The sequence below is a fragment of the Schistocerca nitens genome, chromosome 4 (genome assembly GCF_023898315.1).
Source record: "Schistocerca nitens isolate TAMUIC-IGC-003100 chromosome 4, iqSchNite1.1, whole genome shotgun sequence".
Classification (NCBI taxonomy): domain Eukaryota; kingdom Metazoa; phylum Arthropoda; class Insecta; order Orthoptera; family Acrididae; genus Schistocerca; species Schistocerca nitens.
In genome coordinates, this window is record NC_064617.1 from 502,305,313 (window position 1) to 502,328,586 (window position 23,274).

General features: G+C 47.7%; 1 protein-coding gene across 2 annotated transcripts in view; it reads right to left on the bottom strand.

The window, feature by feature from the left end:
* The window catches only part of LOC126252538 (uridine-cytidine kinase-like 1), a 131,254-nt gene that overhangs the window by 41,166 nt on the left and 66,814 nt on the right, over positions 1-23,274 (bottom strand). For both annotated transcript variants that reach the window (XM_049953434.1, XM_049953433.1), the window contains exon 7: positions 18,666-18,917. In XM_049953434.1, coding sequence (XP_049809391.1) covers positions 18,666-18,917 — 252 coding nt within the window. The remainder of the gene's footprint in view (positions 1-18,665; positions 18,918-23,274) is intronic.

Consider the following 23,274-nt stretch of genomic DNA (forward strand, 5'->3'; position numbering starts at 1 on the left):
CACTGAAATGCACAAGATATGTCCACAAGCTCTGTAGTAAATACACTGCATCCAGCGGACAAGGAATGCTGTTAAATTGGGCCTCTGCGGACATAGGCGAAGCCAACATTACCGTCAGCCATCGAGCTGTCGGTGTAAACAACTTCAGAGCCCAGAACATGTAAAGAATTGAGAGGAAGTGACAGTGGAGAGTGGCGGGGTTAACGGAGTCCTTAGGGCCATGCAAAACTTCCAGATGAAGCTTTGGCCGAGGTGTATGTGAAAGGACCTCAAGTAGAGATGGCAACAGAGTTCGGAGAGAAGGATCGCACGCGAGCCGCAATCATGAGCCCTGACCCGGGCTGCCAATGCAGGAGATCAACTGCCGCAGCTGGAAAAAGGAGACAGTAATTCGGATGCTCAGGAGAACTGTGTGTGCAATGTAACTGGCGAGCAGTTGCACACTTCGGATTGGCAATGGAGGGACTCCAGCCTCCACCAGGACACTGGTCACCGGACTCGTTCTAAAGGCTACCACCGCTAAGCGAATGCCACAGTGTTGCACTGGGTCAAAAAAAAACAACGCTGAGGGCGCCGCTGAACTGTAAACCAGATTCCCATAGTCAAGGTGGGATTGAACAAGGGCTCTGTAGAGCTGCAGCAGATTAGAGCGACCTGCACCCCTCTTGCTGTTGCTCAGGCAGTGGAGAGCACTGAGGATCTGCCAGCACTCCCGCTTAAGATGATGAAGGATTTTTTTTTTTTTTTGTGGGGTTTAAGGGCGCTGAACTACTGAGATCATTAGCGCCCAGTAACAGTTGTTAGAGCACATGGAATCTAGTAAAACTCAAGGGGAGGGGGGGACACCAGAAAGTCCTGACAAAGATGCAGATAAAATAAGTAAAAAAGTTAGCTGTCTTTGGACAAGACAGTCAAAGTTATAAAACGCAGAACACGAGCAGCTGCTCGAGCGTCATCAGCTAAAATATCCGGTAAAGTAGATGGCAGGGACAGGACAACACGAGATTGACTAAAGCAGGGACACGACAATAAAACATGGCGCACTGTTAATGCTTGACCACAAGGGCACTGCGGGGCTGCGTCACCAGAGAGCAGGTAGCGGTGGCTAAACCGGCAATGCCCAATCCCCAACCTGGTCAGAAGGACCTCTTCTCGCCGAGATGGTCGGGAGGAGGTTGTCCAAGCAGTTGGGAGCGGTTTTACTGCCCGGAGCTTGTTTCCTTGGAGGGATGACCAAGCATCCCACCACAACAACCCAAGCCTCTTACAAACAACCCCACGAACGTCAGATGACGGGACACAATGGGAGGCTGGACGAGGCAAGAGGACTGCAGCCTTGGCTGCAGCATCTGCAGCCTCATTCCCAGGCACTCCTACATGTCCGGGAACCCACAGAAAGCTGGCAGGAGAACCATTATCAGCGAAAGAATGGAGGGACTGCTGGATCCGTTGCACCAAGGGATGGACCGGATAGGGAGCTCCAAGGCTCTGAAGAGCACTGAGGGAATCAGAGCAGAGTACATACGATGAATGGCGCTGGCGGCGGGCATACTGAACGGCCTGATGGAGAGCAAAAAGCTCGGCCGTAAAGCTGGAACATTGGTCGAGGAGTCGGTATTTAAAGGTGGCGGCCCCGACGACAAAGGCACAGCCGACACCATCGTCAGTTTTGGAGCCATCGGTGTAAATAAAGGTGTGACCGGCAAGTCGAGCACGAAGTTCGACAAACCGTGAGCAATACACTGCAGCCGGAGTACCCTCGTTCGGGAGTGAGCTGAGGTCGAGATAAATATGAAGCGGAGCCTGGAGCCAAGGTGGTGTCGGGCTCTCACCCTCTCTGATGGTGGTAGGGAGGGCAAAATCCAATTGTCGAAGCAGGCGACGGAAGCGGACTCCAGGGGGCAGCAGGGCAGACACATACAACCCGTACTGACGGTCGAGAGAATCGGCGAAGAAGGACTGATAAGAGGGGTGGTCGGGCATTGACAACAGCCGGCAGGCATACCGACACAGCAGTACGTCGCGCCGGTAGGTCAATGGTAATTCGGCAGCTTCAGCATAAAGACTCTCGACAGGACTAGTGTAGAAGGCTCCGGTCGCAAGACGTAACCCCCGATGGTGGATGGAGTTGAGACGGCGTAAGAGGGATGGCCGAGCAGACGAGTAGACGAAGCTCCCATAATCCAGCTTCGATCGGACTATGGACTGATACAAGCGAAGCAGGACAGTGCGATCCACTCCCCAAGATGAACCACTAAGAACTCTGAGGACATTAAGGGAACGTGTACAACGGGCCGCCAAATAAGAGACATGCGGAGACCAACACAGTTTCCTGTCCAACGTGAGCCCTAGAAACTTAGTTGTTTCCACGAATGGGATAACAATGGGACCGAGATGTAAGGATGGCGGAAGGAACGCTTTATATCGCCAAAAGTTGATACAAACCGTCTTCTCTTCAGAGAACCGGAAGCCATTTGCCACGCTCCATGAGTATAGGCTGTCTAGACAACGCTGAAGGCAGTGCTCCAGCAGGCATGTTCTCTGGGCACTGCAGTAGATCGCGAAGTCATCGACAAAGAGAGAACCTGAGACATTAGGTGGAATGCAATCCATAATTGGATTGATCGCGATGGCAAAAAGGGCTACGCTCAAGACGGAGCCCTGAGGCACTCCGTTCTCCTGGAGGAAGACGTCGGGCAATACGGAACCCACACGTACCCTAAACTTTTGATCCGTTAAAAAGGAATCAATAAAAAGGGGCAGGCGACCGCGTAAACCCCACCTGTGCATAGGGCGGAGGATACCTCCTCTCCAACAGGTATCACAAGCCTTCTCCAAATCGAAGAACACGGCTACCGTTTGGCGCCTTCGTAAAAAGTTGTTCATGATGAATGTCGACAAGGTCACAAGGTGGTCAACAGCGGAGCGGCGGTGACGAAAGCCGCATTGGACATTGGTAAGTAGCCGTTGAGATTCAAGAATCCAGACTAACCGAGCATTAACCATGCGCTCCATCACCTTACAGACACAGCTTGTAAGAGAAATGGGACGGTAACTAGAAGGAAGGTGTCTATCCTTCCCGGGTTTGGGTATAGGAACAACGACGGCGTCACGCAAACGCATGGGGACCTGACCTTCAGTCCAGACGCGATTGTAGGTACGAAGAAGGAAGCCTTTGCCCGCCGAAGAAAGGTGTGCCAGCATCTGAATGTGAATGGCATCTGGCCCCGGAGCAGAGGACCGGGACAGTGCAAGCGCACGTTCGAGTTCCCGCATAGTAAAGGGGGCATTATAAGTTTCCAGATTCAGCGAGTGGAAGGAAGGTCGCCGAGCCTCTTCTGCCTCTTTCCTGGGAAGGAAGGCAGGGTGGTAATGGGCGGAGCTTGAAACCTCCACGAAAAAGCGGCCGAAGGCGTTGGAGACAGCCACAGGATCAACAAGGACCTCATTACCTGAGGTCAGGCCAGGTACCGAGGAGTGGGCCTTAATGCCCGACAGCCAGCGCAGGCCACCCCAAACGACAGAAGAGGGAGTAAAACTGTTAAAGGAGCTGGTGAAAGAGGCCCAACAAGCTTTTTTGCTGTCTTTGATGACTCTACGGCATTGCGCTCTGAGTCGTTTGTATCCAATACAATTCGCCAACGTAGGATGGCGGCGAAAGGTGTGTAAAGCATGTCGTCGAGCACGGATAGAGTCTCTACAAGCCTCATTCCACCAGGGGACGGAAACGCGACGTGAAGAGGTAGTATGAGGAATGGAACATTCGGCAGCATTGACGATAACAGCCGTGAGGTATTCGACCTGACTGTCACAACTGACAAAATCGTGGTCCGGAAAGGTCGCCAGGGAGGAGTAAAGTCCCCAGTCAGCTTTCGGTATGTTCCAGCTCGAAGGACGTGTGGATGGGGCGTGGTGCAGGAGACGAACGACACAGGGGAAGTGGTCGCTCGAATAGGTGTCAGAAAGGACATACTTCTCGAACCGACGGGCAAGAGTGGTAGAACAGATCGAGAGGTCCAAGTGGGAGTAGGTATGAGTAGAGTCCGAGAGGAAAGTCGGGGCGCCAGTATTGAGGCAGACAAGATTGAGATGGTTGAAGACATCCGCCAAGAGTGAGCCTCTTTGACAGGATGCAGGAGAGCCCCAAAGGGGATGATGGGCATTGAAGTCGCCAAACAATAAAAACGGCGGAGGAAGCTGAACAATCAGGTGCATCATGTCAGCCCGACTAACAGCGGATGACGGAGTGTAGATGGTACAAACTGAAAAAGTAAAAGCAGAAAGAGTAATACGGACAGCTAATGCTTGGAGTGGGGTGGTCAATGGGATGGGATGGTAATAGACATCGTCCCGAACGAGCAACATGATCCCACCATGAGCTGGGATACCGTCCACAGGGGTGAGGTCATACCGCTCAGGTATAGTGGGTAAAGGCAATAGGGTCAGTCGGGCGCAACTTGGTTTCCTGGAGACCAAGGACGAGCGGACAGTGCAGGCGGAGGAGCAGTTGTAATTCCTCCCGATTAGGTCGAATACCTCTTATGTTCCAATGTAACAAGGCCATCGCTAGTCAAAAAAGAGGAAACGAGACGGGGGAAGAGCTGGTCACCTCGACGGCCGCGGAGGGCCAGGTTTCGAGGGAACAACGCTACAACCGGCAGGAGGCAGATCCTGTTCCATCGAGTCGTCGCCAGCTGCGGCCGCTGTCCCAGGTAGTGTAGGAGGGGCAGCATCATTTGCCGATGAGAGGCCAGCTGAGCGCCTGACAGCAGAGCGTCCCGGCAAAACTGAGGACGGCCGGGAGCAGCGACTCACGGATGGAGCGTCAGATGAAACGCGCCGGGGTGGAGAGGGGGATAGGGACTTCTTCTTGGAGGCCTTCTTGGAAGTCCGAGGAGGCACAGGGATGGTGGGCTGGACCCGAAGAAGGTCCTCACGCGCGGGGTCCGTTTTGGAACGCTGGACCTCGGAAGCTGGGGTCCGGAACATTTCCCCAACGGACGCCTGAGAAGAGGATCGCTTCTCAGGTGGCGGGGGGGGGTGGGGGGGTGGGGGGGGTGAAGGGTGGCCCCTGGGGCAGAGGGGGCGGGGGAGGAGGATTTGGAAGGGAGGGATTTGGGAGGCGGAGGCATAGACCCCGGATGGGGGGAGGAGGTGGAGGGGGGACAGGATAGGGGCGAGGATACCGTGGAAGGAGTGGACACGACCGAGGCAAACGAAGTGGTCAACGTCACAGGATGGAGGCGGTCATACTTCTTCCTGGCCTCAGAATAAGAGAGACGATCCAAAGTTTTGAGTTCTTGAATCTTCTTCTCCTTCTGATACGCGGGGCAGTCTAAGGATCTAGACGAGTGGATGCCAGGACAATTAACGCACCGAGGTGGTGGGGTGCATGTATGTTCCTCACGAAGAGGACGGCCACAATCGCCACAAAGGGGCTCAGCCTCACACCGTGACGACATGTGCCCAAAGCGCAAACCCCAAAAACAGCGCATAGGAGGCGGGACGTAAGGTCGCACGTCGCACCGGTAGCACATCACCTTTACCTTCTCCGGGAGAACGTCCCCCTCGAAGGCGAGGATAAAGGCCCCGGTGTCGATGCGACAGTCTTTGGGGCCGCGCTGGACTCGCCGGACGAATTGCACGCCTCGGCGCTCCAGGTTGGCCCTGAGCTCCTCATCAGATTGCAGCAGGAGGTCCCAATGAAAAATAACCCCCTGCATCCTATTCAGTGCCAGATGTGGGACAACGGACACTGGGATGTCCCCTAGTCGGTCGCACGCCTGGAGCGCCACTGACTGTGTGGCGGAGGTGGTCTTTATAAGAATGGAACCCGAACGCATTTTACTGAGAGCCTCGATTTCCCCGAAGATGTCCTCGATATGCTGAACAAAGAACATGGGCTTGGAGGTGGCAAACGTCCCCCCATCGGTTCGGGAACAGACCAAATAGCGGGGGAAGTACTTCGCCCCAAGCCGGCGGGCCTGTCCTTCCTCCCAGGGAGTGGCCAATGGGGAAAGGGCAGGAGAACCAGAACCAGAGACAGTACCTTTCCTTTTAAAAGACTCTGCCTCAGAGCGACCTGATACATGTTGTCGTTTCATCTGCGAAACGTCCGCCCCGATACCACCCACTCCGACCAGGGGCTCTCCCCACGGGCACCACCCAGCCTCAGCAAGGGCCACCTGGCAGGATGACCGTTGCCGGGAGTCCTGATGCCCCAAGGAGACGGGCATCTACTCCTTGGCCGACGTGGGGAGGGTGCAGCTCAGGTATCGGCAGTACGATCCCTGTGTTGTCAGGGGGCTACAACCTAGAGGGTACATGACGACCCCACCACAACGGGCTGGCTACCGCGCTGGATTTCGGGTGCGGTGGAAAGTCCATCATGATCGTAGGTGCAGATGGGGACGCACTATGGGCGTAACTTGTACAACCCAACAGGCATTTTGGCCCAATTTGAGGAGTAGTGAGTATGGTTACAACGCCGTTACAATGCTGAGTGTCAAGGTCTTAGTGCACTGAGGACCAGTGGTACACCACGTAAGGCGTCCTTCCCCAAAAGGCTCGTACTTCTGTAGAATTTTGAAAAATGGAGGTCAAACCCCAAGGGGGACCATCACATGGAAGGCCGAAACGGTTGAAACTCCTTTCAGTCGCCTCTTATGACAGGCAGGAATACCTCGGGCCTATTTTTAACCCGGACCCGCAAGGGGGGCTGATGAAGGAGAGGAAGACAAGTCAATCGGGTGTCAAAAGCCAGTCCTAAGAATTGGTATGTCTCCACTACAGTGAGTGTATCATCGTTAAGATAAAAGTTCCGGTTCCAGATGAACGGTACAACCCCTACAGAAGTGCACGAGACACGACTTCGCGGCTGAAAACTGGAGGCCGCGGGCTAGAGCTCATGACTGCACCTTGTGGACGGCTCCCTGTAGGTGCCACTCAGCAACTCCCAGTACTGGAGGAGCAATACAAAATGCGGAAGTCATCTGCATACAGACAGAGAAGCGATGACTGACGGCCCTACAGCTGCTGCTAGGCTGTTAATGGCCACTAAAAATAGAGAAACACTCAATACGGAGCCCTGCGGGATGCCATTCTCCTGAACACAGGGGAAATATGGAAGGCATCAACTTGGACACAGAAAGTATGGAGCGAAAGGAAGTTTTGGATAAAAATCTACAGCAGGGCCTGGAGACTTCACTCATAGAATGTGGCAAGAACATGATGTCACCAGGTCGTGTTGGATGCTTTATGCAAGTCAGAAAAGATGACAACCAGGTGTTGGCATCTGGAACAGGCTGTTCGGATGGCAGACTCGAGGGACACCAGATTATCAGTGATAGAGCGACCCTGGCGGAAGCCGCACTGACATGGAGTCAGTAGGCCACATGACTCCGGGTCCCAACCCAACCGCCGACACACCATACATTCCAGCAGCTTACAGAGAATGTTGGTGAGGCTGATGGACCGATGGCTATCCATATCACACGGATTTTTACTGGGTTTTAGCACCAGAATGATGGTCTCTCCCAGCATTGTGATGGAAAGACACCATCGAACCAGATCCGGTTGAAGATCACGAGGAGATATCGCTTGTAGTCAGACAAGAGATGTTTAATCATCAGACTGTGGATCCGATACAGCCCATGGGCTGTGTTGTGGCAATGCGCAAGGGCGCTGAGGAGCTCCCACTCTGTAAACTGGGTGTTATAGGGTTCACTGTGGCTTGTAGTGAAAGAGGACTTTCCATCCTCCATTTGAGGGCGCAAAAGGCCAGGGGGTTCGGGGAAGGGTTCGGGGAGGGGGGGGGGGGGGGGAGGGTAGTTCCCCAATGCAGATGCTCAAGTGTAGTGCTTAGCAAAGCAATCGCATTTGCATCGGTAGAGAGCACGCCATTGATGTTAACTCCAGAGACACCTGTTGGGATCTGGTACCCAAAAAGACGTCTGATGTTTGTCCAGACTTGGGGAGGTGACGTATGGCACCCAATGGTCGACATGTATCTCTCCCCACACTCCTGTTTCCTTCGTTTTATAAGCAGGTGAACGCGGGCAAAGAGCCACTTAAAGTTTATTAGGTGCTCTACGAAAGGGTGCCACTTATGTTCCTGTAGAGCTTGCCAACACTTTAATTGCCTTAGCAACTTCCAGCGAACACCAAAAGACTGTCTCCCGTCAGGGCACTCTAGAGAATGAGGGATCGCATTTTCCACCACAGAAATTATCATTGTAGTGAGCTGCTCAATCACAACATCGATGGCGCCAGGTGGAGGAGATTCAACGGTGACAGCAGAGATGAATGCTACCCAGTCTGCCTTGTTGAAATCCGATCCTGGTAGGCGTCCATTGGCATGAAGCCAGGGGAGTGACAGGAAGATGGAGAAGTGGTCACTACCATGCAGGTCGTCATGTGCTTTCCAGTGGACAGATCGAAGCAGTCCTGGGCTGCAAATTGGTAAATCAATGGCTGAGTACCTACAATGAGCCACACTGAAATGTGTGGCAGCTCGAGTATTAAAGAGGCAGAGCTCAAGTTAAAATCTCCTCAATGTAGGAAAGGCTTAGGGGGTTGATCAATCAGTGCAGCCAATACGTTCAGGGGTACCGCTCCATCTGGAGGGAGATAAACGTTGCAGACAGTTATTTTCTGCGTCGTCTGTATCCTGGCAGCCACAGCTTCAAGAGGAGTTTGAAGGGGCACAGGTTCACTACATACCGAGTTCAGCTCAAACGCAAACTCCACCTGACACTATTATATTCGCTACATTTCTTGTAATATCCCCTGTAGCCGTGAAGGGCAGGGGTGCACATTGCTGGGAACCAGGTTTCTTGGAGGGCAATGCAGAAAGCAGGTGTACAGCTTAACAGTTGCCGTAGCTCAGCCAGGTGGTGGAAAAACTGCCGCAATTCCACTGGAGGATGACGTGATCGTGAGACTGGGAAGGCATGAAACATTAAGTCAGGTTCATCTGCTGCCACTGACTTATCTCCTGAACAGGCTATATCCATTATGTCTGAGGGTCTGGTGAGATCTAGGTCCTCAGTGGATGCCAGAATCTTCACCTCATCCTCAGACGCAGAGCTTGTAGGTAGGGGTGGTGTGTGTGTGCCACCATAATTCCCTTGGTCTTTGAGGTCTTCTTTCTGGATTTCTCTCGCTGATCTTTGGGTTTCTCTGGCTGGGAGGGCTTCACTGATTCAATCTTCAGGACTGAGGATGATCGTAATCCCTACAACCAGCTGCTTTAGGGCACTTCAGCCACAGGCAGGTGTCATCTTTCCTACTAGCAAGACATCTGGGAAGGTAGTGACCCAAGGGACCCCTTCCTAGCGAGAGGAGCCAAAGAAGACTTACGCTTCTCTGGCTGAGAAGTGGGGACTGGTGTCCCCGATGGTTGGGGGGGGGGGGGGACAGTGCCCCTGCGCTAGGTGGTGAGGGAGCAACCAGGGATTGAAGTGACCCCACTCCCCCCCTCCCTCCTCTCCCAGAAATTCTCCTGATGGTCTCCCACACAACAGAAATTTTTGTGGAATGACTAATGGTGTTCAGGTACTGTTGCTATGACCTCTTCTTGCTCTCTCGAATAATTTGGCAACACTTTGACCTCATCACCCAAAAGGCTGAAAGATTCTCTGCAGTTGGCAGACACTTGAACCTACGCAGAGCCGCACACCTGGTTCTGATTGCAGAGCAGCATTCGGCACTCCATCATCAAGGGACACGTTGACTCTTCTGTTACGTGGACTGTGGAATGGATGCTGCAGCAGCATGTTGGATCATTTTGGTAATAAGATCCACCCACGCCTCGACATTCACACATTGTTCGAACTGGGCCAACTGGCTACAAAGTATCATGTTGGCTCTATGGAGCACACATCACAGCAGTTTCCTTTCGGACTCGAAGCCATCTGGCAGATGAAGCCAGATTGGGACATAATTACTTACATGCAAGTCATAGACCACTTCCCAATGAGCAGTGTGAGCAAGGGCTGGAGAGCAAAGCGAGGGATCAATTGCAGAGAACGACCCAGTTGCTCTGCAGAAGTGAGTGCTCTGTCCCGCAATTAGTAAGTACACGCATGGTGACATGAGAAGCCTCTCAATTGCTCTACCCCTGGGGCAGGTAGTTCCCCAAAGCACATTGTGTGCATTAAAATTACCAGAGAGGGGAGGGGGAGCTGTGTAATAAGGTCAGTTAGGGCCTCTTCATCAAGCACATCATGTGGGGGCAAGTAAAGGGAACACATTGTCAGCGGATGACACACGATCAGTGATACAGCAACTGCTTGTAAAGTTGTCATAAGTGAGAGAGGTGAGGATGGTAATCGGTACTGACAAAAATACATACACCTCCTCTAGCTCTCTCTCCACTCAGGTCGTCCTTTTTGTGGAGTACATAGCCTCGCAGCTCAGGGGTGTATGATTGATGGAAATGAGTCTCTTTGAGACACAGACACAGTGGTCTACCCTGAGATAAGAGACAGAGTTCCTCCACATGCGTTCTAAACCCCTGCGAGTTCCACTGTAGGATGGGAGCCATTTCATCGATGTGGTTTTAATTTACCCTTATCTTTGCACCGTGAAGGTGAAACACTTTTAGAGCGAGGGGAGTGGAGGGGCTCCTGGATCCAAGGCATCTAACTCCATGATGTCCTCTTCATCAGTCAGACATGAAAGAATGACATCTGACAGCGTTCAGGACGGCTTTTGACACAAATGTCGTGAACCTTTCCCTGCACTCTGTCCCTTCGAGGATGAAGGGGAAAAAGGGGTGTTGAGAAGCACTCTGCTTTTAGTGCGCCTTCTTGACACTCACTGCAGAACTGTTGCTGGTATTTTCTGTGGCAGCTGCTTGGACTGCTTTATCCTTACTCGTTTTGCCTAGGCATGAACACATCCAAGTACACAGGTGCTGGTAATAGAACGTGGTACACTGGACGATGTCTGTGTTGAGGCATCAACCTTAGGAACAAGCTTCTGCACCATGGAAGCATAAGAAGTGGTAAATACAGGAAGTTTCGTCACCTTATATTCCTTTTTGGCTTCAGCCTAGGAGATCAGCTGGGTGACTCAGGTCCTGAATTTTTTATTCCTGTGTAAAAACAGGGCAGTCTCAGCTCCAGACAGGGCAGCTCCCAGAGCGGTTAACGCAGACTGCTGGAGATGGACAGTCAATCCCAGCTTCATGGGCTACCTTTCCACATTTCCCACCGGTCACTTCACCCCCGCAACTCAGCGTTGTGTGACCAAAACTCAGGCATTTGCAGCACCGCTTAGGGTTAGGTACATAAGGCCTAACCCTAAGTCTGAGGAAACCTGCCATGATGTGGTCACGCAACGTAGGAGAATTAAAAGTCACAATGAAGGTCTTCTCAATTTCTCCATTATTCCTATGCATCCTTTGCTCTACGTCCACTATCCCCTGTAATACCCATTCCTATTTAAGTTCCCCTATGTGGATTTCCGCAATGTCACGGTATGTGACCACACCCTTCTAGAGTTAAGGGAGTTATGCAGTTCAACAGTTACATCATATTTCCTCCCCCCCCCCCCCCAATTTTTCTGTCTTCATAAGTAGTTGCACCTGCTTTGCCTTGTTAGTCTCAACTAGTAGGAAACCATTTCGCAGCCGCTTAATAGACTTCAGGGTTCCAGCAAGTCCTTCCACGCCTTTATGGATATACTTTTTTGAACTTCCCCTCCTTCCTCTCATGGCCAAAAACACATTTTGATTTATGACTCCTTGAGCCCTGTTACTATAATTCAACAGATGCATGTTACCAAGAGGGCTAGCCTCCCTCATTTGTTTGGAGGGTTGGGTGTGAATACTCCCAGGCGATACATGGTGCCCACTGGGAAGAGGAGATGATGATTTCAAGGGTTCCATCTCAGTCCCACGAGCACCTAGGGAAACAAGGGTCCACTCAGACCGAGTCCTGCATGCCTGAGTAAGCCTTATACAACTGAGGTGCAGCAGGTTCCCCTGAGATTGCCCACTAATGACTGTTCCACCTCAACAAGCCATGCATCTCATCAGCACGCAGCACACCTTGAGATTGAAGGGTTTTTATAAAGGTTTTTACCACCCTCGTTATCCAGGCAGTCAAGCGAAGATCCCCATTCCCTGTGGCACACAATGTTCCACTGCCGCACCATACAGTGGTCGCTGATGCATGCACAGAGCTTATGATAACAGAAGACTGGCAGCACTTACCAGTCCCCAAGTCAGGAAACCCGGTGTCACCAATCCTTACTCAGCAAACGAATGATGAGCCCCTGAGGGCAGTATTTAATAGGGGTAGTGATGCACCAAATGTTCTATTTCTGAATGAGTGACAGTCTTTTTTGCACCAGCAAATCTGTACTTGGAATCGTCGAAGTGAATTTTGGGCGAGTAATTTCTTCTCTAGCCAAATGTTTGGACAGTTCATTCACCGAGATACCCACATGACTTGGGACCCAGAGGAAGACAGTTGAGCAGCTAATAAGACGGAAATCAGAAAAAGATTATTATTTGCAAATATCACAGGCTGAAATGACAATTGTAACATTGATTAACAGCCTGGAGACTACTCATTGAGTCACTACAAATTAGTATGTGGTTGAGGGCTCTTAATGACAATCAGCCCCACTATAAAAACACGACATTTTCCTAGCAGTGAATGTCGTTCCTCACTGGCAGGAGATTGAAAAGTATATCCCATCCAATTGATTGGTTTTAGGGCCATTATTGCAAATGACAGCAGCACCCTAATACTCCGTATGAATTTACAGAGTAAGATGCCAAAGGCAATGGGGGCAACTGAAACTTTTAGAGCCTTGGAATACATTGGTCCTAATTCATGGTCTGTGTCATAACGAAGGAGAGAAAAAGGAGGGGTGGGGGTCCTTGGCAGATGGTCTCGTGGCACATTCCAACAACTAATCCCACCGCAGGACTAGTATTGGGGTCTATGCCCTTGTACAAAAAAATATTTTTAAGTTGGATGATTACAAAATTGTTGTATGGTACTTGCGTAAAAGAGCAAGAGCTGACAGCAGATGAAATGAAATGATATGATCCTCACTTCAGCAAGGACATTGTCCACAGGACTAATCCAATAGGTGCTGAGCCAGTCTTACTACACAGCTGTGTATTAGGTCCAAAAATTTCAAAGCCACAGGTGTCACTCAGCCATAAAACTGGCAACTATAGTCCAGTCTGGATGGGACCAGGCTCCATTCAATATGGAGCACAGTAGCATGAGCCCCTTCTCGAGAGGTGTGGGCGAGGAAGCAGAAAGAGTTAAGCTTCCACATGCAGCTAGTGTTTAGTCGAGGAACATGGGGCAGCCATGGTACATTTTTATAGAAGGCAAGTACCATAAATCAAGACTGTGCAACAACATCCAAGATTTGGGTAGCCAAGCTGGGTCAGGATGAACTATGGTACAACAACAGAAATGTGCAACTCATAGTTTCCTGGAAGAGAAGTGGAAGCCATGGGAAAGGGTCCAGGCAGAGACTCTTTGGATGGCTCCTTGAAGCTGGTGTTCAGCAAAGGCTACAGATTTGAAGCTAAACCAAACACACATAGCATGAGAGTAACTACTATTCTGACAAAGGTCACTAGTTTGTTGATGACAATTAGAAAACTTTACATTCAGCATGGAGTCTCGAAAAATGCCATTCTCCTGGATCCATGGGAGCTGAGCAATGTATGAACTCTGGCACTAAATAACAGGTGTGATAAAAACAGATGAACAAAATTTTGTAGGGAGCCTCAAAAGTCCCAGTCATGGAGGAAAGGTAAGAAGTGACTGTGCCAAGCGCTGTCATATGACTTACGTAGATCAACACTGCGATGTTGTTGAAATTTAGCAAAAGCCTGTGTGATGATTATTCGCAACATAAAAAGATGCCAACATATTTTCATGAGATGATGCCCCACAGTATGTAGGCATAGTTAAGCTCGGTATACAATAACCTGATTGTCAGTTGACCAGAACTGGTTATTTAAATAAAGATTGTGTCAGCAGTTCATGGTAGCAATCACAACATTTTTAAATTGCTAGATGTAGATCATACCACCCCTCCTTCCCCCCCCCCCCCAAAAAAAAAAAAAAAAAAAAAAAAAAAAAAAACTACACTGATAATCGGGAAGAGAGGTCTAATGTTTCTTGAACCCAGCATAGATCTCTTGCTACCATCCTTTCAAGTAGTTTGTAAAGCATGTTGGTGAGGCTAATGTGTGTTTAGCTGCTGGATTTTTGCCTAGCTTAAGGATTGAGATAATGACACTCTCTCCCCTTTGTGAAGGGAAAATGCCTTTGAGCCAAATATAATTGGAGATCATCAGTAAATAGAGCCTCTCAGTAACAGTCAGATGTTGGATAATCTGATTACGACTAAATGCAGGGCCAGGAACCTTATGCAAGAAGTCAATAGCCTGAAGCAGCTTCCAGTGATAAATGTTTATAATTAATTGAGGACTACAGGGATGGGGATAAAGAATAGGGTATGTCCAACTTTTCTTTTATGCGCTCAAAAGATAGTCTGATAGACGGACAAGAAGAAGATACCAAAGCCAATGCAAAGCGGTCATGAGGTGTTTAGCAAAAACTAACACACTGATAAAAATACCACTGCAAAGAAGAAAACCTGGTACAGTAATTGAGCTTGATGTCCCAGCAGACTAAGGAGATTGCTCCACAGAGGGACAGATCAGGAATGTAAAGAAATCTGTCAACTGGAAGGCCCCTAACAGGCGATATGGCACTCCGCCATGGAATGGTGTGCACTGAAATCCCAAAGTAGGAGTTGTTGGGTCAAGGTGGACATCTCAAGGTAAATAAATTCCCTTCCTGGAGGTAAATAAAAGCTACAATGGTCGTCTGCTGGGGTCGTTTGCACTTTCACTGCTATTGCTTCCAATGTGATACAGAGGGGAATCCACTCACTGATGACATCTGTGTGAACCATTGTACTGATCTCTCCAGACACTCTCAGTGCCAGTGCCAGTACAGTTCCAACAGAATACACAGTAATCTCAGAAACTGAACCATCGGTGAAATTTATTTCTTGGGCAGCAACACAGGTCACGGAAGAAGACATTATAAGTTATAGTGTTGGTGGATGACTGTGATATCCACTGCAGTCCCATTGAAATAGCATGTAAGGTCGCCCTGGTTAGGTGCGAGGTGTCCAAGATGACAGTTCATGCATGCCCCAGCATCATTCTCGGTCACCGATGGAGGTGGAATAATATCAAGGAACATCAGTTCAGAGACCTACTGCATGGGAGAGATCTAGTGCTTCCAGAATAGCCTCCTCCTGAGTTTTCTTCTTTTTCTCCTTGAGTACTTACGATGGTCAGACTCTTGCAAGGATATATCCGCTACGATAGGAGGAATTTAACAGAAGTAGGCAGACCTAAGACAGGCAGTTAATGACTCCTCCCGCTTCCCAGCTGGTATCATGTCACTGGTCTGTTAATTTCTTGGGAAAGGGTTCCTGAAAGGGAAACCTGTCATCAGAAACTGGAGGAGGATGTTACTGCTACTAGGTGCGAGGAGTCGAAGTCCCAAAAGTTGGTGCTGCAGGGACCACAAAAGGGGAGTGTGTATCTCCCCTAGGGTCTAATTTAGTAGCACAACTTCCACAGGTTGACATCTAGGTACTGCCACTGGCATGGCCATTGTAGCTGCAGCAGTCAGTATCACTGAGCATGATAGAAACAATGGTACTTTTTCATAGCTTCAAAATTCAAGTGACAATCAGAGACATTACATTTATGGATTTTAGTATTTCATAATTAGGGTATCACGCTTCAGGACTTGGGGATGGTGGTCACTTCCACCACCTGACATGAACAGGTGGTAGTGCATTTTCATCACATTGCTGATCATAGTGTTCACAAATTGTGTCACACATACAACAAAAAGACACACACCCTATGTGTTGGCATGTGAAGTATCACATCAAGAGTGGGAAATACAGCGTCACCTCACAGTGGGAGACCACAATCTTAACTTTCTCAGGGAGTTAATCCCCTAGACACAGACACTGGATGTTCCAGGGTGAATCTGTTTCTCACATTTCTCTGTGGGTTCTCATGGTTCTTCATCCACCTGCAGAATTAAGTGCAGTGAAAAGTTAACTCTTTTAGTATGTTTAGGTTCTTATGGGGTGTGACAGTAACAAATGCATCACCAAATCCCTTAGAAGTGAGCAGCACCTGGGAATAGGTAGGATTCAGTGTTTTAATTAAGAGAACTATTTCATAATTTGTAAAGCGAAGAGATTTATCCACACAAATTTTCAATATTCTCAACAAAAAACACTGGTTCAGTAGATAAAAATGAGCCGCCTGCTGTGCGGGTGCAAACCAGGAAGTGAGTGGTGTACATTTCAGCTGTTCATCCGGTTTTGCTTTCATCTCATAGTGTGACCAATGAACAAAAGATAATGATTTGCACTTAAAAATGTTGGTCTTTCTGAAGAGACTTCCAGAGCCTCTGGCCACTGGCTGATTATCTAGGTATTTTCCACTGTGCCAAATATGCATCATGATAACGCAACTCCAGATGGATGCTATCTCAATGGGCACAATCCAGCTGGAGCAATGATCACCTGGTTTGATGGCTACTGCTTGGAGTCCCAGAGCCCCCAAACTGACAGTATAATATGAAGAATTAGAGTTTCAAATAGAAATTTTTGGTACATGCTTTAGGTGAGGGACACAATACACTATAATTTTACTTTCTTAGCTGCATATTTACAATCATGTGTGGTTTCAATTTTCACTAAACATTGTTCAGAAACATTTGTAGCAACATATAATCTACAGTAGAAAATAGTTAAATGATCCAGTCAAGTGCTGAACATCCAAACATTTAACACCATGTTAGTTTTCTACAGAACTAAGTACTCTGTATAAAATGACAGAACTTTTTAACATTTCAGTTTTTACTATTGTGGGGAACTAAAATGCTCACAATCTCCATTGCAAATCATACAAAGTTATAATTACAATATTGTAAGAAGTTGCCATTGTCAATAATCATATAAGAATGGGTACTGCAACAAAGAGTGTTGCTATGAAGTAGTTGCTACGCATTACATTGGTGGTAGTTTCAGTAAGCATTTAAGTACCAACACTTGTTGGCATGTTGGAATGGAAAATTATTAATAAATGAAAAAAATATGAATCTTGGGTGTCCAAAATTATTTTTAAATGCACCACTTTCACACCAAGAAAATAAAATAGTCCAAAAAGTTGGACTAGCACTTTCTCAATGAAGAAGAATGACAATTGTCATCAGTTACTGTCATCAACATCGATTCTTCAAGTTATAAAATGGATGAAAAAATACAAAAATAAGGGAAAGGTAACCCACTCACTCATAGTAGGCTTAAGCAAGACAACAGTGAATACTATTTTCCATTATCTGTTTCTGCATTTTGCACATCATTCCGCAATAGACGAGTTGTTGCTGTTGCCATTCCCTTATTTTATGTATCCTTGAAGATACACAATGTTTCGTTTCCTGCTCTAAAGCCTATAAGGCTTGAAACAATCTTATTTATTAATTGAGAAGATTTCAATTTATAACTGAAAATTTGAGTAACTTCTGAATCTACTGAGAGAAAGGGCATTAAGCCAGGCACGTAATCCTCAGGGTGCTGTGGGAGGTACCAGCTCAGGCAGCAATAGTGTATTCCCTGCTTAGTCAGGGGCTACCACTATGTGGGTACCTACAACTCTTAAAGAGTTCAACATTTTCTCAACACACAAATTTGTAGAATTATTGTAACATAGCTCTCCGTATGCCAGTAATGCACAGTATTGGTTTTCCACATTGTTCCCTTGCACATTTCAAAAGTTTATGCTCTCCTCATTAGCACAGCGATGACGAACTACTATCACTGACAACACAGCAGAATTTGCCCACGTAACTAACTTGATCTGGCACCCTCATGATGAGGGGTGGCCCTTACTGTGATTAGCTACAATTGGAAGCATAATGAGCCGTACCATTAGGTAAGATTCCAGCATAAAAGTTCATGAACTTCTTAACTGTTACTTTGAGTGCAATACAGTTGCTGCTGCTTGACAGAATACAATTCTACAGATACCTGCATGTGAAAAATAAGCATCAGCAATTTACGTTACAACATACACGACCTTTTCACAGTCTTTACATCAGCCTTAGTTTCAGATGTTGCACGATTGTCCAGATTTAAAAAAAACTTTCGAACTGATGATTTGTCACATTAGCAAAATCCAACCTTTCCTTCAATGCAATTCTTTTTCAAAATGTAAAAGGTCTCCTGAATGTTTATATACATCCATAATCAGACAATTCCTGATATATATATTTGAACGTATGTGATACTATTGTCGATGCATTGATTTACAATTGCTTTTTTATAATTTGAAATCACGCACGCACGCACAGAGAGACAGACAGACAGACAGACAGACAGACAGACAGACAGAGAGAAAATTAATTCTTACTAAGAGAACAAGTTATCTGTGCACAAAGCTAATTTAACATCCTGCCAAACTTCAATAACTGTACTTAGGTATGGTTCTCACTCCTTCCTGCAACATTGTAACAACAAAAAAATTGACAGTAAGAAGTAGTGTGAATACCAGAAAAATATGTTCTACTTACAAGCTGAAGCTGAGTATGGACATGTTGAACTATGAGCTCAATTGCTACTTGGTTGTCACCACCACGAGGAACAATAATATCTGCATGCACCATGGAAGGTGCTATATAATGGAAGAATGCAGGCTGCACAAGGTTGCAGTACTGCTTAAGAACACCTTCGAGATCACGGCCCCTTTGTGAAATATCCCGACGTAATCGTCGCGCTAACCGAACATCAGCATCAGTATCCACAAAAATTTTCATGTCGAGCAACTGTAAGAGAGATCATGTTAAATGAGAACAATAATTCATGAGACTGTATGATAATAAATTATACTTCATGAATTTGGACATACTTGACAGTTCCTTTCCTTATTTTGTCTTTTTTATAGAACCATGTTCACTCAAAAGAACTAAAAATTAGTAACATTTTAATGAACAGTAAATTATGGTCCTAGCAGACATGGAAAAGCAATTCTGGGCAAGAAAGTTTTGCATGCTATTGCAGATCAGAAGTAGCTCAAATTTTGAACAGGTTGAAGTAAGTAGAGTTTTGATCAAGTTGGACATTCAACCACAACCATTTTATTTGGTCATAAGAAATGCTAATCAGAAGCTAGTAATAAAACTTTCAACAATTTTTTTTTATCACCACAGCACATTTGCTGGCAATGAGTAAGCACAGGAATAACAAGGCAAGCCCTGCATCAACTAATACCAGGCCAAACAACAAAAACATAGTCTACTGAATTCAATATAAACCATACAACAGCTTGTTTTGTGAGAGTTGTTTGTTTCACTGATCACAGTTCTTATATCTTTGAATTATTCCACATTTTTGAAGTGACAAATTTTACCTCCAGAAAGCATCAAAAGTATCCGGACACCTCCAAAAACATGTTTTTCATATTAGCTGCATTGTGCTGCCACCTACTACCAGGTACTCCATATCAGCGACCTCAGTAGTCATTAGACATAATGAGAGAGCAGAATGGGGTGCTCCGCGGAAGTCACAGACTTCAAATGTGGTCAGGTCACTGGGTGTCACTTGTGTCATGCTTCTGTACGTGAGATTTGCACATTCCTAAACATCCCTAAATCCACTGTTTCCGATGTGATAGTGAAGTGGAAACGTGAAGCACAAAACGTACAAGCCAACCTCATAAGATAACTGACAGACCACTGACAGCTGAAGAGGGTCGTAATGTGTAATGGGCAGACATTTATCCAGACAATCACACACGAATTCCACACTGCATCACGATCCATTGCAAGTACTATGACAGTTAGGTGGGAAGTGAGAAAACTGATTTTACGGTCGAGCAGCTGCTCATAAGCCACACATCACATCAGTAAATGCCAAATGATGACTCACTTTGTGTAAGGAGCATAAACATTGGACAACTGAACAGTGGAAAAACTGTTGTGTGGACTGACTAATCACAGTACACAATGTGGCGATCCGATGACATGGTGTGGACATGGAAAATGCCTGGTGAATGTCATCTGCCAGCGTCTGTAGTGCCAACAGTAAAATTTAAAGGTGGTGGTGGTGGTATTATGGTGTGGTCATGTTTTTCATGGAGGGGGCTTGCACTCCTTGTTGTTTTACATGGTGCTATCACAACACAAGCCCACACTGACATTTTAAGCACCTTCTTGCTTCCCACTGTTGAAGAGCAATTCGGGTATGGCGATTGTATCTTTCAACACCATCAAACACCTGTTCATAATGCACGGCCCGTGGCGAAGTGGTTACACAACAGTAACATCCATGTAATGGACTGGCCTGCACAGTGTCCTGACCTGAATCTTGTAGAAAACCTTTGGAATTTTTTTGGAACGCCGACTTCGTGCCAGCCTCACTGACCATCATCGATACCTCTCCTCAGTGCAGCACTCCATGAAAAATGGGCTGCCATTCCCCAAGAAATTTTCCAGCACCTGACTGAACGTATGCCTGCAAGAGTGGAAGCTGTCATGAAGGCTAAGGGTGGGCCAACACCATACTGAATTCCGGCATTACCAATGGAGGGTGCACGAACTTTTAAGTCATTTTCAGCCAGGTGTCTGGATACTTTTGATCACATAGTGTAACTCTCAGGTACAGCATTATTTTTTTTTTTTAGGGCGCAAAACTGCTATGGTCATTAGCGCCTGGTCCGTGACTTAGGCAACTGTAAAAAACCGAAAATGGAAACCAGCAGCAATGGGAACGAAAGTCATAAAATTGGAGAAACTAAAAGCAGAAGGAAGGCTTAAAAATCCACTACAGAAAGGGGGTTGGTTGTCCCCAAAAAAAGCTTCAAATGACTGACGTCATTTCACTGGCACTAATAAACTCAAGAACGTGATCGGCTGAGCACGTGTCATCTGCTAAAATCGACGATATATCAGGCGACAGTTGTAGACGGGAGCGTAACGGAGTAAAATAGGGGCACTCAATTAAAAGGTGTCTTACCGTCCACACCTGAGAGCAGTGGGGACAGAGTGGGGGAGGATCGCCGCTTAAAAAATGTTGATGGCTAAAAAGACAGTGCCCTATCCGGAGTCTAGTTAAAATTACCTCCTCCCGACGACGCGTTCGGGAGGAAGAGGTCCAAGCACAAGGAAGAGCTTTCACGTCCCGCAATTTATTATGGGGAAGTGTCGACCAATGTGCGTGCCATAAAAGAACAACATAACGACATAAAACGCTCCGTAGATCGGCAAAGGGAATCGATTGAATAGCTGGCCGAAGAAGAGAGACAGCAGCCTTGGCTGCTATATCAGCTGCCTCATTTCCACAGATACCAACGTGTCCCGGGAGCCAGAGGAACGCCACCGAGATGCCCCCCAGGTGGAGCATGCGCAGACAGTCCTGAATCCGGTGGACCAGAGGGTGGACAGGGTAAAGAGCTTGGAGACTGAGGAGAGAGCTGAGAGAATCTGAACAGATAACATACTGTATCCGCTGATGGCGGCGGATGTAGTGGACAGCCTGGAGAACAGCGTAAAGCTCCGCAGTATAAACCGAACACTGGTCGGGAAGCCGAAATTGATTTGGGGTGTCGCCAACAATACAGGCACTCCCTACACCAAACGATGTTTCTGAGCCATCAGTGTAAATAAATGTGGCTTCCTTCATTTGTGCACATAGAGCAGAAAATGCCCGACGATAAACAAGTGAAGGGGTACCATCCTTGGGAAACTGACAAAGGTCACGGAGCAGGCAGATTCGGGGACGGAGCCAAGGCGGTGCTGTACCCCATGTTGTCAAGAAGGTTTTAGGAAAGCGGAAGGAAAGAGAATGGAGCAGTTGACGGAAGCGGACTCCCGGTGGTAGTAGGGAGGAGGGGCAGCCTGCATACCCTACATCAAAGGAGGCGTCGAAAAAAATGTCATGGGCTGGATGAGCAGGCATGGAAAACAGATGTCTAGCATAACGACTCAGAAGGACTGCTCGCCGATTGGACAGCGGAGGTTCAGCAGTCTCAGCATAAAGGCTTTCCACAGGGCTGGTGTAAAAAGCTCCAGACACTAAACGTAATCCACGGTGGTGGATAGAGTCGAGACGCCGAAGAATAGACAGCCGAGCAGAGGAGTAGACTATGCTTTCATAGTCCAATTTCGAGCGCACTAAGGTGCGATAGAGGCGGAGAAGGACCACTCGGTCCGCTCCCCAGGAGGTACCATTCAGGACACGGAGGGTGTTGAGGGATCGCAGACAGCGAGCCGAAAGATAGGAAACATGGGAGGACCAGCACAGTTTTCTGTCAAACATAAGACCCAAGAATTTAGCGACGTCTGAAAACAGAAGGTTGACAGGTCCTAGATGTAAGGAGGGTGGAAGAAACTCCATACGTCGCCAAAAATTTACACAAACGGTCTTACTAGGAGAAAAAACGAAGCCGGTTTCGATGCTCCAAGAGTGGAGGCGATTGAGACATCCTTGAAGACGTCGTTCAAGAAGGCTGGTCCGTTGAGAGCTGTAGTAGATCGCAAAATCGTCCACAAAGAGGGAGCCCGAGACATCAGGAAGGAGACAATCCATAACTGGATTTATGGCAATGGCAAACAGTACAACACTCAGCACGGAGCCCTGGGGTACCCCATTTTCTTGGGAGAAAGTACGGGAGAGAGTAGTGTTCACCCGCACCCTAAATGTGCGCTCTGCCATAAATTCGCGAAGAAAAAGGGGCAGCCGACCTCGAAAGCCCCAAGAGAACAGTGTGCCGAGGATGCCTGTCCTCCAACAGGTATCGTATGCTCTCTCCAGATCAAAAAATATTGCTACTGTTTGGCGTTTCCGGAGAAAATTGTTCATGATATAAGTGGAGAGAGCAACAAGATGGTCAACTGCAGAACGATGCTTTCAGAATCCGCATTGGGCAGGTGTTAAAAGACTGCGGGATTCCAGCCACCAAGCTAAACGGCAATTCACCATACACTCCAAAACCTTACAGACACTACTCGTGAGAGAAATGGGGCGATAGCTAGAGGGGAGATGTTTGTCCTTTCCAGGTTTCGGAACAGGAATGACGATAGCTTCCCGCCATCGTCTTGGAAAAGTACTGTCGGTCCAAATTCGATTATAAAGGCGAAGGAGGTAACGCAGACTATGGGTTGATAAATGCAGCAACATTTGGAC